This window comes from Rana temporaria, chromosome 3, assembly GCF_905171775.1.
Source record: "Rana temporaria chromosome 3, aRanTem1.1, whole genome shotgun sequence".
Classification (NCBI taxonomy): domain Eukaryota; kingdom Metazoa; phylum Chordata; class Amphibia; order Anura; family Ranidae; genus Rana; species Rana temporaria.
This window is the reverse complement of record NC_053491.1, coordinates 154,072,712-154,089,989: the sequence shown is the minus strand read 5'-3', so window position 1 is coordinate 154,089,989 and position 17,278 is coordinate 154,072,712. Positions and strand designations below refer to the sequence as shown.

The window sequence follows — 17,278 nt, the reverse complement described above, 5'->3', positions numbered from 1 at the left end:
GATCGCTGTATAAACGTGAATGGTCCCAAAATGGCGTCAAAAGTGTCCGATGTGTCTGCCATAATGTTGCAGTCACAATAAAAAATAAAAATAGCTGATGCCACCATTACTAATTGAAAAAAAAAATAATAATAATATCCCCTATTTTGTAGACGTTATAAATAAAAAAAATCTCAATAAGCGATTGATTTGTTTACTCAAAAATATGTTGAGGAAAACTTCTCGCCCTAAACTGAGGAAAAAATGTGTGTATATATATATATATATATATATATATATATATATATATATATATATATATATATATATATATATATATATATAACACACACACACACACACACATATATACACAAATGTTTTCCTCAGTTTAGGCCGAAAATATCTATATATATATAACATTACACATATACACTCACACAGTAAAACCTTGGTTTGAGAGCGTTTTGCAAAACAAGCAAAATGTTTTAATACATTTTGCCTTGATGTACAAACGATGTATTGATATAAGAGTAGTGTCATGTCACAACAGAGTATAAAAAAAGAACAGAGTGTAGCAAAATGGTTACATTTAATGAAGGTACAACATTTAGCAACTTATTTCTACACTTATGAGGTGCCCCTCTCTCTTTTTTTTTTTTTACAGGGTATAAAAGAGAAGGTTAAGGTGGAAGACCCACTTTGTAAGAAAATATGGTTTTGGGCATACAAAAGAGCCTCCAGCTCAGAGACACATCTGACAGATATGATGGCAACCAAGAAGCCCACCTTTGCAGGAGAGGTCATCTAACAGGATATCCCTGATGGGTTCAAATTGATATTTCAAGGAAGCATAGGGTGCTGCAAGGGTGGCCTAAACCAGAATATACCTTGAATAAAGGGTTTTGACAAGGGAGAACGAGACTAGAGTTTTTTTTAAAAAGAATGGATAAGGCAGAAACTTATCCTTTCAAAGTGCTTAAAAAGGTAAAATTAATGGGAGTATCTCACCCAAAAAATTTTTTGTACTCGCCGTAAAATCCTTTTCTCTTTTGTCCATGGATGGACACAGCTTCCTTATACTCTTTACTGTAGGGTTATGTTCCGTATATTAGGAGAGGACTAGGCAGACATGTTAATGGTTAAAACATGTAATCTTTAGCAAAGCTGAAACAGCCCTGCCCAGGGGGCGGTCCCTCTGGTCATAACCCCTCTCACTGCACTAAGCAGCTCAGTTTGTCAAAAGCAGTACAAACTCAAAAAAAGGAGGGGTGGGTGCCGTGTCCGTCCATGGACTTCAGAGAAAATAATTTAACAGTGAGTACAAAAATCCTATTTTCTCTTTCGTCCATGGGCGGACACGGCTTCCTTATACTCTTGACTGTAGGGATGTCCCCAAGCAGTCAAAAACCAAACTTCACCCCAACACACCAGAGCTCCTCAACGGAGGAGATGTGACCTTAAACTGCCGCCTGCAAAACTTTGCGGCCGAAGCAAGCATCCGAAGATGCACTTACATCAACCTTGTTAAACTTAGTGAAAGTGTGAACGGACAACCAGGTCGCCGCCTTACACACCTGTGAGACAGACGCTTGATGTCGGAAAGACAAGGAAGCACCAGTTGCCCTGGTCGAATGCGCCGTGACAGGAAAAGGAGGTGCCCGCCCCTTCAGGGAGCAAGCCTGAATCACGATCTGTCTGATCGATTGAGAAATGGTGTCCGACGAGACTGCCAGCCCTTTTTTTGGACAACACACTGATACAAACAGTGAGTCTGACCTCCGAAACGGAGCCGTAGCAGACAGGTACACCCGTAGAGCACGTACCACGTCTAAGGAATGTAACGCAGCCTCCTTGGGATGTGACGGCAGAGGACACAAGGATGGAAGAACAATATACTCATTCAGATGAAAGGCCGAAACCACATTTGAAGGCTGTAGGCGTAGCACCGCTTTATCTCTCTGGAGGACCAAGTAGGGGGACTTACAAGACAAGGCCGCCAACTCAGAGACCCGTCTGACAGATGTAATAGCCACTAGAAAGGCAACTTTCTGAGAGAGGGTCAAGAGAGGAATTTCTCAGATATTGTCAAAGGGAGGTTTCTGAAGCACCGAGAGCACCAGGTTCAAATCCCACGGAAATAGTGGTGGTTGAACCTGGAGTAGCCAGCCACATGTTGAACCCCTTGAACAAATTTAGTCACCAGTGAGTGGGACGCCAAGGGTCATTGAAAGAAAACAGCCAAGGCTGAAATCTGCCCCTTAATGGTGCCTAAGGCAAGCTTCTGATCCACTCCACGCTGTGGAAACAGCAGGATCCTAGAAACTAAATATGTACGTGGATTCCACTCCATCTCTTGGAGATGACTTCCGTGCCCTCAGCATGGTGGAAAGTACCGAATCCGACAGGCCTTGGTTTTTCAGCACCTGGCTTTCAACAGCCGTGCCGTTAAAGCCTGCGACTGTAAAGCAGGATGAAAAATGGGACCCTGGGACAGAAGGTCCTCTCGCAACGCAGTCACCAGGGAGCACCCGCCACTAGTTTTACCAGGACGGCGTACCAGGGACGCCGAGGCCAATCTGGGGCAATTAGGGTCATCGGGATCCCCTTTGACTCCGCTCTGTGGAGCAGACGAGGAAGCAGTTTCAGTGGGGGAAATGCATATATGAGCCGATAAGAAAAAGAAAAAATCGCGCCAACTAATTAAATGACAATCAAGTCCTTGTGAATACACAAAATTATGTGTGATAATAAAGTCCAAAAAGCAAATGAAGTTCTGGAACAAACAACACCCGGTGCACTGATGATTAAGTGATCCACCACCACATGGGACTGAGGCTTACCAGAAGGTAAATAAATAACAGCGTTATCTATTCCACAGTAGGATATCCAGGGAAATGTAGTCACAGCACAGGATGAAACAGACATGCAGCATAGATCTTAAGCCATAAAATCCATGGAGGGCTATACCAGACTTGGCATAGAGAGATCCTCTTAGACCATTTCAGGAGTCCAAACGATATGTCATAAGGAAGAGAACCGCACATAGCATAATACGTCCAAAAGATTTTATTCAAAAAGTAAAAAACCCTACTTACATCATTACAGTGTAACACGGGCATATAAGAACAAATGCCGGCATGAGCAGGAGCCCTTCCTCCTCGTACGAACGCGGTGACGTCACTGCACGCCGTTGACCCATCAACGGCGTGCAGTGACGTCACCGCCCCCAGTCAGGACACAGAAAATAACTCAGGTACACCCCAGTCAGTCACAGCAGGCCCATGCATGAGGGAGGAGGGAAAGGACGGGGGGGGGGGGAGAGGAAAGGGAGGACAAGAGACTCCCTAATCGACCCCCTCTAGAAAATCCCAGTGGATCCATCCTGCCAAGACAGAAGGAAAAGTACTTACCTGTCCCTGCGAGGACTGCTGGCGTGTTCCTGAGTAGCTGCCGGCCACGGCTCATGGTGACACAGACAGCAGTAGCCCCGTCATAAGGGAGTATAAAGCTTACTGGCCACCCCTGGAGCGATGGGGACTGGGGGGACAACAAGGATCTAAATTATCCAGCCTGTCACCCAGCTGGAAGTTGATAGAAGATCTCAGGATCAAAAAATAAATGGGCCCAGGTCCTTCTCTACTATGCAGAAAAAAACTGAGCTGCTCAGTGCAGTGAGAGGGGTTGTGACCAGAGGGACCGTCCCCTGGGCGGTGCTGTTTCAGCTTTGCTAAAGATTACATGTTTTAACCATTAACATGTCTGCCTAGTCCTCTCCTAATAGACGGAACATAACCCTACAGTCAAGAGTATAAGGAAGCGGTGTCCGTCCATGGACAAAAGAGAAAATAGGATTTTTGTACTCACCGTAAAATCCATTCTCTGAGTTCATGGACAGACACAGCAGCATTGACCTTAGGGTTATATACCTTTCCTTTCAGGAGAGACTAGGCAGAATAAACAGCACTTTAAGTGTTAAAACACTTCTCTCAGTACAGCACCTCCCAGGGGGCATGTTCCCCGGGTACATCCCACTCTCTGGAAACATCCAGCCCCAGTTCGTAGACAAGCAGTACAAACAAAGAGGGGTGGGTGCTGTGTCCGTCCATGAACTCCTATTTTCTCTTCCGTTCATGGACGGACACAGCAGCATTGACCTTAGGGACGTCCCCAAGCAGTGTCAAAAACTTTTGAGGGGAGGGGAAAAAACACAGCAAACCAAGCTTCACCCCAAACAAACCAGAGTTCCCCAATGGAGGAACTTCAACCTTAAACTGCCGCCTGTAAAACCTTGCGGCCAAAGGAGGCATCCGAATATGCACTCACATCCACCTTGTAAAATTTTGAGAAGGTGTGGATTGACAACCAGGTCGCCGCCTTACATACCTGTAAGACGGACGCTTGATGGCCGAAAGCCCAAGAGACACCAATCGCCCTGGTCGAATGCGCCGCAACCTGAAAGGGAGGCGCCCTGCCCCTTTAGGGCATAGGCCTGGAGCACTAGAAATGGTGGTCGACAAGACCGCCAGACCTTTCTTAGGAGCAGTCACCGACACGAACAGTGAGTCCGGCTTCTGAAACGGAGCCGTAGCAGACAAGTACACCCGTAGGGCCCGAACCACGTCCAAGGGTTTTTTCGGCCAAGGACATAAGGATGTCCAAAACGATGTCCTCATTAATGTGAAAAGCCGAAACAACCTTTGGAAGGAATGATGGCTGCGGCCGCAGCACCACTTTATCCTCATGGATGACAAAGTACAGAGCCTTGCAAGACAAGGCCGCCAGTTCAGATACCCGTCTGACTGAAGTAATTGCCACCAGAAAAAACACCTTCTGGGACAGAGTCAACAAAGAAATCTTCCGAATGTTCTCAAACGAAGCTTCTTGGAGCACCGAAAGAACTAAATTCAAGTCCCATGGAGGCAGTAGAGGACGCACAGGAGGGGCAACATGCCGGACCCCCTGCACAAACATACGCACCAAGGAGTGCGCCACCAAGGGTCGCTGAAAGTAGACAGCTAGAGCCGAGATCTGACTCTTAACCGTACTTAAGGCGAGAGCCTGATCCACTCCACGCTGAAAAAACAGCAGAATCTGGGACATCAAATATGTATGGGGGTGCCACTTCATCTCTTCACACAGAGATGTAGGCCTTCCACGTACGATGGCAAATCTTTCGTGAAGTGGACTTCCGTGCTCGTAGCATGGTAGAGATCACCGAGCCCGAAAGACCTCGGTCCTTCAACACCTGGCTCTCAACAGCCACGCCGTTAAAGCCAGCGACTGTAAAGCAGGGTGAAAGAACGGACCCTGCGACAGAAGATCTTCTCTCAGGGGTAGACGCCAAGGGAAGTCTGCCACCAGACCTGCGTACTAGGGACGGCGCGGCCAATCCGGAGCAATCAGGATTGTTGGTATCCCCTCGGCTTCCACCCTGCGCAGCAGGCGAGGAAGAAGCTGCAGAGGAGGGAAGGCGTATATTAGGCGATAGTGACCCCAAGGCATCACCAACGCGTCTGCCCACGGGTCCCTCGACCTGCTCACGAATCGTACCCCCTTTCCGATTGAGACGGGACGCTAGAAGGTCTACGTCTGGAGTGCCCCATTTTTGGCACAGGCTCTGAAACACTTCCGGGCGTAGCGACCATTCTCCTTGGTCTAGCTTTTGGAGACTTAGGTAAATCGGCTTGCCAGTTCAGCACCCCCGGAATGTACACCGCCGACAGAGCCGGAACGTAACTTTCGGCCCACCGGAGGATGTGCGCGACTTCCGTCGCTGCAGCCGAGCTTCGTGTGCCCCCCTGATGATTGACGTATGCCACGGCCGTGGCGTTGTCGGACTGGATCCTGACCGGTCGGCCTTGCAGACCCAGAGACCACTTGGAGAGACAACTTGATCTCTCGGAGCTCCAGTACATTGATTGGAAGGCGGGACTCCTCCTGAGTCCAGCGTCCCTGGGCTGACTGGACACCCCAGACACCCCCCCAGCCGGAGAGGCTGGCATCCATCGTGATCACTATCCAATCACATGGCAGAAAAGATTTTCCGGTCCGAAGTACCGGGGATGTCAGCCACCACACTAGGGAGGACTTGAGCAGTCAACTCACCCGAATCTGGTAATCCAGAGACTAAGGAAGTTTGTTCCAATGTGACAGAATCTTTCTGCAACACTCGAGTGTGGAATTGGGCATACGGAACCGCCTCGAAAGAGGCCACCATCATTTCTGGGTCTGCAGTTTTTCCATTGGGAGAAAAACTCTCGCCTCTGAGGAATCCAGGACCAACCCCAGGTATTCCAGCCGCTGAGACGGTACCAGTACTGACTTATGGATATTTAGCAGCCAACCGAATTCTGAGGGTCTGACAGGTGATAGACACGTCCTCTTCTAACTCTGAGCTTGAGGAAGCTCTTAGAAGGTCGTCCAGGTATCCCACGATAGCGATCCCACGCTGCCGTAGCAGGGCCAGAATCAGGGCGAGCACCTTGGTGAAAACCCTTGGTGCTGAGGCCAGGCTGAACGGGAGGGCCACAAATTGAAAGTGGTCCTCCCCGACCGCAAAGCGCAGAAACCTCTGGTGTTTTGCGCATATTGGGATATGCAGGTACGCGTCCTTGATATCCAAGGACGCTAGGAAATCCCCCTGATGGAGCGCTGCTATTACTGAGCGAATCGACTCCATCCTGAATCTTTGCACTTTGACAAAGCAATTGAGGGCCTTGAGGTCCAGGATTGGACAGACCCCATCCTTCTTGGGGACTACAAACAGATTGGAGTAAAACCCCTGAAACCGTTCCGTTGAGGGAACCGGTACAATCACTTCCCTGACCAGCAGATCCTGGACAGCCCCTGACAGATACTTCAGACGACCCGGAGGAAGCCGGAGGTTGGAGGGAAAAAATCTGTTTGGTGGACAAGAGAGAAATTTTATCTTGTACCCCGAGGAAACTACTTCGTAAACCCAACGGTCGGAAAGAAGAGACCTCCACCGAGCCGCGAATTCATGAATGCAGAGGCAGGCTTGTCCGCAGGCTTGCGGAACCAGGTGCGCTTTTGCCCTTCAGTGGACGCCTTAGCAGCCTGGAAACGTTTTCCAGCCACACTTGGCGGACGAAAAAAAACGCTTGGGGGTAGTAAAAGAGGGTCCTTGCTTGCGGCGAGGCTCTTTACCCTTCCCAGATTGTGGGAGCAGAGTGCTCTTACCGCCTGTGGCATCCTTTATGATGTCATCCAGGGACACCCCAAAAAGCCGTTCACCCTTAAAGCGCAAGTCCACCAGGGACTTCTCAGAGGACTGGTCCGCAGACCAACACTTTAGCCACACAAGGCGGCGCAGTACCACTGCGTAGGCAGAGGCCCTGGAGAGCAAGGGGAGCGTATCCAGGGCCGACTCAGACAAATTTTAGGCCTTGCACCAACTGGTCGGCCAGGTCCACAGAGAGCTCAGAAGCATTCTGCGTCTCCAGATCCTGCACCAGGGACTTAGCCCGTTCGGTGAGTGTCTGACACCAGAGCCCCGGCCAAAACCGGTCTCACCACCGACCCCACCACTGTGAATATGGAGCGGGCCACAGCCTCAGCCCTCCTATCTGCAGGGTCCTTAAATGCGGGAGCCCCTTCCACAGGCAACGTGGTGGCCTTGTTCAGTCTGGACACCGGAGGGTCCACTGACAGAGCAGATACCCTTTTGAGGAGGATTTCCTAAAAAAGTGGGGCCGCAAAGTATTTTGGCACTGCAAAAACTTTCTGCGGCCGTTCCCATTGCTTGTATAACAGTTTTTCCAGATATGAAACACAAGGAAACACTTTCGCGGTGCGGGGTGGCTTGCGGAACCCAAAAGGGACCGTCATGTCTGATGCCTCCGCCAAATCCTCAAGTTTTTGAGTGTCCCGCACCGCAGTGACAAGAGCTCCAACAAATTCCTTATCATGCTTAGACCCTGAAGCAGAGTCAACCTCACTGTCCGTGTGGGCCAAGTCTGCATCATCTGACATGACAGAACCAGGGCCAGATGCAATAGCAGGGCCTGATTCCGTGTCAGAGACATCCCCAGAAGCAGGCGCAGGGAGGGGGCGCTTTTTACCCCCCTTCTGGCCACTTGCCGCTTCAATCCTGGCAACAAACGCCTCCAGGACTGCCGCCATAGCATCCATTGAGGCCGCAGGGGCACTAAGGGTTAATTCTGGCATGGTCGGGGTAGAAACCTCTGGTTCAGACTCCATGCTGACCCACCTGTATATGCCACCTTAGTACTGCAGAAAAAAACGGGACCCAGCCGTCACCCTCCCGGCTGTCACAGAGAGCGGGGCACCCCCCAGGGGACTCCCCCACCCGAAAACAGGCTGTACTGGTGTGCACTGAGAGCACTGTCTGTGCTGCGGCTTCGCGCCGCTATTCCAGACACTAGAGGCCAAGACTTTTCCAAGATGGCCACCGACATGCACAAAAAAAGCATGCGGGCTACAGGAAAATGGCCGCCGACATAAAGAGCCGCATCAGCGCTAAAATGGCGGCCGTACATGTGTTAAAACACTAGAAACACACAGAAGACACTGTCCAGCATAACAGCACAATAAAAAACAGCACCCCACAGCAGCACAGCCCCCCCCCCCCCGGCAGTAACTGAACACCCCCCCCCCCCCACAGCCGCCACCCAGAACGTGGAAGGAGGGAGAGAAGAAAGCAGGGCGGACCCTCAGTCGACCTCCCCAGGAATGCACGAGCCGAAAACACCCTGCCGAGGCAAGGGGATACTACTTACCCATCCTGCGACCACCGGCTGGAGGCATTCCAGACAAACCCAACGTACGCAGGTAGATACCGCATGGCTGTCGGCCCAGCACACTGTGACACAGCCATAGAGACCGGTCATATGTGTGCCCTATAGCATATAGCTCACTGGCCGCCCCTGGAGCAACGGGGCATGTCGTGGACGGCCTAGCTAAAGGCCGGCACACGCTCGATGGCCGAACATGGGGGGACTACAAGGATCAAGATCCAGCCTGTCACCCAGATTCCAGGATCCAAAAATGCAGTAAAAAATCAAATAAAAAGTGAAAAATCGCAAAAATCTCCAGAGCACATAGACATTGGACTCCAGAAAAGGCCATGTCTTCTCCCAACGCTAGGCAGAAAAAAACTGGGGCTGGATGTTTCCAGAGAGTGGGATGTACCCGGGGGACACGCCCCCTGGGAGGTGCTGTACTGAGAGAAGTGTTTTTAACACATAAAGTGCTGTTTTTTCTGCCTAGTAACCCCAAGGTCAATGCTGCTGTGTCCGTCCATGAACGGAAGAGAAATTACATTTTTGTTGTAAGGGATTCCCCAAAATCTGACTTGTATCTTAGTGCAGATTTCTGTGAAAATAAGTAAGCCAATCACACAGCCTCCAGGCTGCCATAAATCACATTTTACAGAAAACTGCAGCTATGGGCAAATGTGAGCGCCTCACCGTGTGTATTTGAAGCTGCAGGAAGTTCGGCATAGTCTGCCTCGTTTCCTGACTGGAGGACGTCCAGCATCATCTAGTTTTTTTATTACTGGCCCATCACTTTAGTTTACTGGATTTCAATTCTTTCAATAATGGAGGCTTAGCATCACATGTGAGCAGTCTTCATACAAATAAAGCCTACATGGCAATGTCCATTTCTCCAGACTGACATCCACCCATCATGGCATTTTGATTTTTGCACAACCACTCCCAAGAGCCATTGCTTGCATCAGGACTAGGGGCTCTTGAGAGAGGTACTGAGAAAGGGTACTCTGTTTTCAGAAAGAGGTGAACAGCACTCTGTAGACCCTCCTACCAGCCATAACCTGCCATCAATGCAATTTAGACCCAGTGATGTATTTGATTACATCAATGAATCTAATTAAAATGGAAACGTTTTATTTAAATTTCTCATTGACATGCTTATAAGAAAGGAATCAGGGAAGGCAAGATATACTTAGATAAAACTTCAGCTTTAATAGACTGCTAACGCTTTGTGATGGACAGCAACTTGGTGTAAGGGGTTTTCCTCACTGTTTGTACCTACTGTGTATTTAATTATTTAACATAAAATGCTCACTTAAATATTCTATAGCAAAGTAACACACAGTTCTAAACATAGAAAACGGGCAACTGTGCATGCTGTCTTTACAATGATAAGCATAAAAAGCATGCCTGTTATATGTGAATTCCACGTCCATTGGCTCATAATTATAGGACTGCTCCAAGTTTGAGTTAACTCTTAATGTGACTTCCTCATCATGTATCTAAAAACAGCAAAACAAAAAAGCAAATAAACACTTGCTGTACTACTTTATAATTGTATGTATATTGTGCATAAAAAGAGCTAGTAATTTCTTATTCACTTAGAAGCAAATGGATATTTTCTCAGCATTCCCAAAGTAAGCAGCTGTGCAGCACATATCATAAGTAGCTTTTCAACAAGCAATTACACAAAAGAGTGTCATTTATAAAACATTACCAACATGTAACAGGATTCTAAACAAGAAAGAATTTGTCAAAAATATACATAAAACTGCTTCACTACGCTATAAGTGGCTATTGCGAGACATTCATATGATCAACATCACAATCTGTGGAAGGTATTCTTTCATCAGTTTAACTGCATATCTACTTCTAACAAGAGGCTAAATGGAATATGCAACATGCTCCCATGCAAATCACAAATCATTCTTATCTACTGAACATTTCCATTTTACTTATTCGGACATCACAAAAGAGCCAGTGGAGTGAGTATACTTTGCTTAAATGTGCCAATATTGTTGGTTTTAAAAGCTCAGACTGAACAATGTTTAGGACCGACTGGCTGACAACTGGGTTCCGGTCCCTACTATGAAGGACAATGGGGTGGGGGGATCCACTGTTGGATACAAATGGCTTGTGTGCCCATTGGGCACAGCATGGAAATGGACTCAGCCTTAATTTCATCTTAAGGTCAAACCTTCGTATTGTATTTTTTTTTCTTACAGGAACACCACATACAGTGGGTCAAAAAAGTATTTAGTCAGCCACCAATTGTGCAAGTTCTCCCACTTAAAAAGATGAGAGAGAGGCCTGTAATTGTTATCATGGGTATACATCAACTATGAGAGACAAAATGTTGAAACAAATCCAGACAGACAATCACATTGTCTGATTTGGAAAGAATCGATTTGCAAATTATGGTGGAAAAATAGGATTTTTTGTACTCACCATAAAATCCTTTTCTCTGTCGTCCATGGACGGACACAGCTCCCTAAATCTTGACATGTGGGTTATGTTCCTGTTCATAGGAGAGGACTAGGCAGAACATGTTTGTTAAAGTTACATGTTTTAAGATAACTGAGTTGAACAGCCCCGCCCAGTGGGCGGTCCCTCCGGTCAGAACCCTTCACCCTGCAGCATGCAGCTCAGTTTGTCAAAAAGCAGTACAAACTTAAAAAGGAGGGGTGGGTGCTGTGTCCGTCCATGGACGACGGGGAAAAGGATTTTACGGTGAGTACAAAAAATCCTATTTTCTTTTTTTGTCCATGGATGGACACAGCTCCTTAAATCTTGACATGTGGGACGTCCCCAAGCAGTGTCAGAAAAAACGAGGGGGTGTGAACAGCATTCAAAAGAAGACTTAACTTTACCCCAAACAAACAGCGCTCCTCAACGGAGGAGTTGTAACCTCAAACAGCTGCCTGCAAAACCTTGCGGCCAAAGGAAGCATCCAAAGATGCACTCACATCACCCTTGTAAAACTTTGAGAAAGTATGAACAGACGACCAGGCCGCCGCCTTACACACCTGTGAGACGGATGCTTGATGTCGGAAAGCCCAGGAGGCACCAATTGCCCTGGTCGAATGCGCCGTGACAGGAAAGGGAGGCGCCCGCCCCCTAAAGGGCATAGGCCTGGATGACGGTCTGCCTGATCCACCTAGAAATGGTGGCCGACAAGACCACCAGGCCCTTCTGTGGGCCAGACACCGACATGAACAGTGAGTCAAATCCCCAGAACATAGCCGTAGCAGACAGGTACACCCCTAGGGCACGTACCACGTCCAAAGTATGTAGTGCAACCTCCTTGGAATGAGATGGCCGAGGACATAAGGATGGAAGTACAATTCAGAAACCCTTCTGACCGATGTAATGTTAACTAGAAAAGCAACTTTCTGAGAAAGTGTTATGAGAGAAATCTCCCCAATATTCTCAAAGGGAGGTTCCTGAAGCACCGAGAGTACCAGATTCAAGTCCCACGGAGGAAGCGGTGGTGTAATCGGGGGAATCACGTGTCGGACTCCCTGTTCAAACGTACTTACCAGTGAGTGAGCCATCAGGGGTCGTTGGAATAAGACAGCCATGGCTGAAATCTGGCCCTTAATAGTGCTTAAAGGCAAGTTTCGGATCCACTCCGCGCTGCAAGAACAGCAGGATCCGGGAAACCAAATATGCCCATGGGCGCCAAGCCATCTCTTCACACAGAGATGTATGCCTTCCACGTGCGATGGTAGATCTTCCATGACGAAGATTTACGGGCCCTCAACATGGTGGAGATTACCGAATTTGACAGACCACGGTCCCTTAGTACCTGGCTTTCAATAGCCATGTCGTTAAAGCCAGCGACTGTAAAGCAGGATGAAGTATGGGACATTGAGACAAAAGGTCCTCCCGCATTGGCAGACGCCAGGGAGCGTCTGCTACCAGTCTCACAAGGTCGGCGTACCAGGGACGATTAGAATCGCCAGAATCCCCTTGGCCTCCACTCTGCGGAGCAGACGAGGAAGCAATTTCATTGGGAAAGGCATAAAATTAGCCGATACTGACCTCATGGAGCCACCAACGTCCTCACGCGTCTGCCCAGGGATCCCTGGACCTGACCACAAACCTTGACACCTTGCGATTGAGTCGAGAGGCCAAAAGATCTACATCTGGTGTGCCCCATTTCTGACAAAGGAGTTGAAACACCCCCGGGTGTAACGACCATTCCCCTTGGTCCAGCATCTGGCGACTCAGATAGTCCGCCTGCCAGTTTTCCCACGCCCGAAATGTAAACAGCGATAGAGCCGGTACGCTCCTTTCGGCCCATCTTAGGATGTGAGCCACATCAGACACTGCGGCCTGGCTCCTTGTTCCTCCCTGATGGTTGACATAAGCCACTGCCGTGGCTCTGTCTGACTGGATCCTGACTGGACGCCTTAGAAGAAGTCTTCGCAACTACTTGGTGCTCGCTCGAAGTTCGAGGACATTGATCGGTAGGAGAGATTCTTCCGGAGTCCAGCGGCCCTGGGCCGACTGGACCCCCCCAGACTCCCCCTCAACCGGTCAGGCTGGCGTCTGTCGTGATCACAGTCCAGTGGAAAGGAAGGAAAGACTTCCCGGACTGAAGTGCCGGGGATGTCAGCCACCAAGTCAGAGAGGCCCTGATTAGGCAACTTACCTGAATCAGATGATCCAGAGACAATGGGGATTTGTTCCATTTGGACAGAATCTCCCTCTGCATCACCTGAGTATGGGATTGGGCATACGGTACTGCCTCGGAGGCTACCATGAGGCCCAGGACTCTCATACAGAAACGGAGAGAAGACCATTTGCGGATGTCAACGACCTTAATTCTCTGGAGGGAGAAAAACTCTTGCCTCTGATGAGTCCAGAATCAGCCCCAGGTATTCTAGGCACTTAGTCGGAACACCGACTTCTGGAGGTTCAGTATCCATCCAAAGTCTTGGAGAGTCTGACTGGCTATAGACACATCCTCCTCCAATTCTTAGCCGGAAGCCGCTCTCAAAAGAAGATCGTCTAAGTAACCTAGGACGGCAATGCCTTGCTGTCTCAGCAAAGCTAGAATCGGGCGAGCACCTTGATGAAAACTCTTGGTGCCGACGCTAGGCCAAAGGGGAGAGCCAAAAATTGATAGTGGCCCTCCCCGACCGCAAGTTGCAGGAACCTTGATGTCTAGGGACGCCAGAAAGTCCCCGGGATGGAGCGCAGCTACCACCGAGTGAATCGATTCCATTTGAGCCTTCATCGTCTTGGAAGGGTCCGCTAGCAGACCCTGACTGATGAAAATACCGCTTTTGTGCGGGGGAAGGAAGGCCCCGGCTTACGGGGCAACCCTTTACCCTAGGAGGTAGAAGTGTGCTCTTACCTGCAATGACATCCTTAATAATGTCGTCCAGTGAGGCACCAAAGAGCCTCCCACCTTTGAAAGGTAAATCTGTCAGAGCTTTCTTGGAAGCTTGGTCAGTGGACCAGCATTTCAGTCATATCAGGCGGCGCAAGACCACCACGGATACAGAGGCCCTGGAGATTAAAGGAGTCGCATCCAGGATTGCATCACATACGTACACCAGACCCTGCACCAGCTGGTCGGCCAGTGTCACAATACCAGCTTCAGACTCCATTCTGACCCACTGACAGTCCTTAGGGACGAAGTTAAGACACTTGTGACAAAAAATTTCCACTCTCCTAACTGCGCTGACCGGGGTGGGGTTGGGAGTGGAGGACAGAGGAGCCTCTTAAAGAAGATACAGGTCCGTGAGAGCCAGAAATGTTGCTTGTTTGTAGATGACCAAATACTTATTTTCCACCATAATTTTCAAATAAATTCATTCCAAATCAGACAATGTGATTGTCTGGATTTGTTTCCAAATTTTGTCTCTCATAGTTGAGGTATACCTATGATGACAATTACAGGCCTCTCATCTTTTTAAGTGTGAGAACTTGCACAATTGGTGGCTGACTAAATACTTTTTTGCCCCTCTGTATATAGATATACACACTACATATCTGTTATAGTTCTATTAAATTGCTAGTTCAGTACAATATTTGCAGATGGGCAAGATTTGTTCTTTACAAACCATACCTATCTGCTTAAGTAAAATTACCCCAATTACTAAATAATAATAAACATGTCATACTTGCAAACTCTGTGCAATAGCTTTGCATAGAGCAGCCCTTATCCCTGCAGGCACTCCTGGCTTATCCTCTCTTACAGACTGGCCCAATAGCAAGCCACTTCCTATGGGGGCACTTGTGTGGGCTCACGCTCGCGACTCACTGTCTGCGTTTATTGACACAGACACTGGGACTCTGCCCCACCTCTTGACACTGGCTATGATTGACAGCAGTTAAGCCAATGTGTAGGGAGAGAGCAAACAGAACCTCTGCTCTCATGCACATCGCTGGATCGAGATCGGGTGTGGGTAAGTATAATTTGGGAGGAGTGGGGTAGGGTTTGAACGACTGCATGCAGAAGGGTTTTTACTCTGATGCACAGAATGATAAAGATAAAAAAAACTTCTTCCCTTTGAACCACTGTAACCACCCACAAAAAGTAACATTTTACTGCTAATGAATGAATACTTGTGAAATTTACAGACACTTACTTCAACCACTGAACTTGCGTATTCAACCACAGTAGCGTTGTATAATCGGTGTTTTAACAAAACTTTGTCACCTAAGACGAGGAAAAAAAGGAAGGAAATTAAATTATTCAGTAAGACCAAAAGAACATGCAATGGGCTTTTTATCCCATAGCAAAAGTTCAGAATTCTTCTGAATCGTACCTGAACCGGTGAACAGACACACATCAGACGATAGGAATGAACCCAAAAGACACACATGTGAACCCGGCCTTAAACCCAAAAGGAAACATTTCGTCTATTGCAGCTTTCCAATTCTTATATGCAATGGCAGCATTTGGTTTTCTTTTTCTTTTTTTTTGCTTCTACTATCATCTTGTGATCTGGCCAGTAATTCTGTTTTTCCACAGAAAATTTCTCTTTCATTGACAGGGATGAGACCATTTAGCACAGGCAATGGTTCTTAAAATGATCAGCTTTTATTCATGTAAAACCTTTATCTCAAAACGAAAAAAACAAAAAAAAAACTGTTTGCTAGAACTGATTATAAAGCATTAGCTGGGGTTCAGCTTCGTTAGTGTATTTAAATCTTCTAGTACCTCTAACACTCCCCTCCGACTGACAATGCAGCTGTCCAAATCTGCTCATTCATCTAGATAGATGTCTGCATAATACAGGTGGGGCATTACTGGCCAGATAACCATGATAAAAAGGGGGGGGGGGGGACAAAATGATTGTACTCCAAGCCAATTTGATTTCTACAGCTGACTGTAAAAATGAAAATTCTCCTAATCACGTATTTCTGTGGATGCCATTTTATGGCTTCACATCAAGCAATACAAGTCTTCCAGACCTTATGATAGATCTTCCTAGTGACAGATTTTCTAGCATTCACTAGGGTAAACACCACTGGTCCCGAGATATCACAGTCCTTCCAACACCCTGGCTTCAATAGCCATGCCATGAAATTTAGAGACTGTAAATCGTGGTGGACTATTGAGACAGTAGATCGGGGTGCCGTGGAAGCGTCCATGGTCCGTCTATTGTCAGTTTCCCAATCTCCGGGAACCAAGGCCTTCTGGGACAGGCTGGTGCCACCAGAATGACTGGAACTCCCTCAAAAAAAAAAAAAATAATTCAGCCACTACATCTAATGATTGTGACCAAAAAAAATTAAAAATAATTGGTATAACATAAAAACATCACAATGGCAGAAAATCCCAAACATGCTAGTTTGCACTGTGAATGACAATTCATTCTTAATGGCACCCCCACACATCGGAACCTGTGGCACAAGTTTGCACGTACCAAACTGTATGTTGCTGAAGCACCACGTTACTTGGTTCAGAGCAATTTTTAAAATAGAGATTGGGGACTTCCTTACATGACAATTCCCTCTCCCTCACATCAAGATTCCCCCCCCCCCCCCACCGCAGTGCCCTCAGCCCCCTCTTCACCACTTTCCGCAGTGTTCTCACACTCCCTTGACAACCCCCTCTCCAACAGTACTGTCCTCTGCCCCTTTTCACATCATCCCCCCCTCCCCCACATTAGTTTCTTCAAACCCCTTGCATTACACCCCCCCACCACAGTCCTCAGCTCCCCATATTAAATTCCTCACCCCCCACATTGCAATCCCCAGCCCCCCCACATTATAATTCCCACCCCTTCCTATTCATGAAGCTTCCCATATTGCAGTCATCATCCGCCCTTTTTAAATCTCTTCTTTTTTATTTGAATTTTTGCTCTCGTGATACACACTGTGCTTTTAGTCGTATACAAAAAATACATAAAATACACATTTAAAAATACAATTTTAACCTTATTTCCACAAAATATAATTTCATCATTAACTGTGCACCTTTTGTGCATTTTTTTCCCTCCCTCAATCCCCCAAACCCACACCACCTTATATTTATCCTTTTAAAATCTGAAGTTTCTCATGTTAGCCAATATGGGTTC

At 47.7% G+C, this 17,278-nt stretch overlaps 1 protein-coding gene across 1 annotated transcript in view; it reads right to left on the bottom strand.

Annotated features, from left to right (window-relative positions):
* Nucleotides 1–17,278, bottom strand: part of MOV10L1 (Mov10 like RISC complex RNA helicase 1) — a 189,141-nt gene that overhangs the window by 80,127 nt on the left and 91,736 nt on the right. Inside the window, exons 11-12 of the mRNA XM_040343664.1 lie at nucleotides 15,341–15,411; nucleotides 10,146–10,237 (exon numbers count right to left, since the gene is read on the bottom strand). Coding sequence (XP_040199598.1) covers nucleotides 10,146–10,237; nucleotides 15,341–15,411 — 163 coding nt within the window. The remainder of the gene's footprint in view (nucleotides 1–10,145; nucleotides 10,238–15,340; nucleotides 15,412–17,278) is intronic.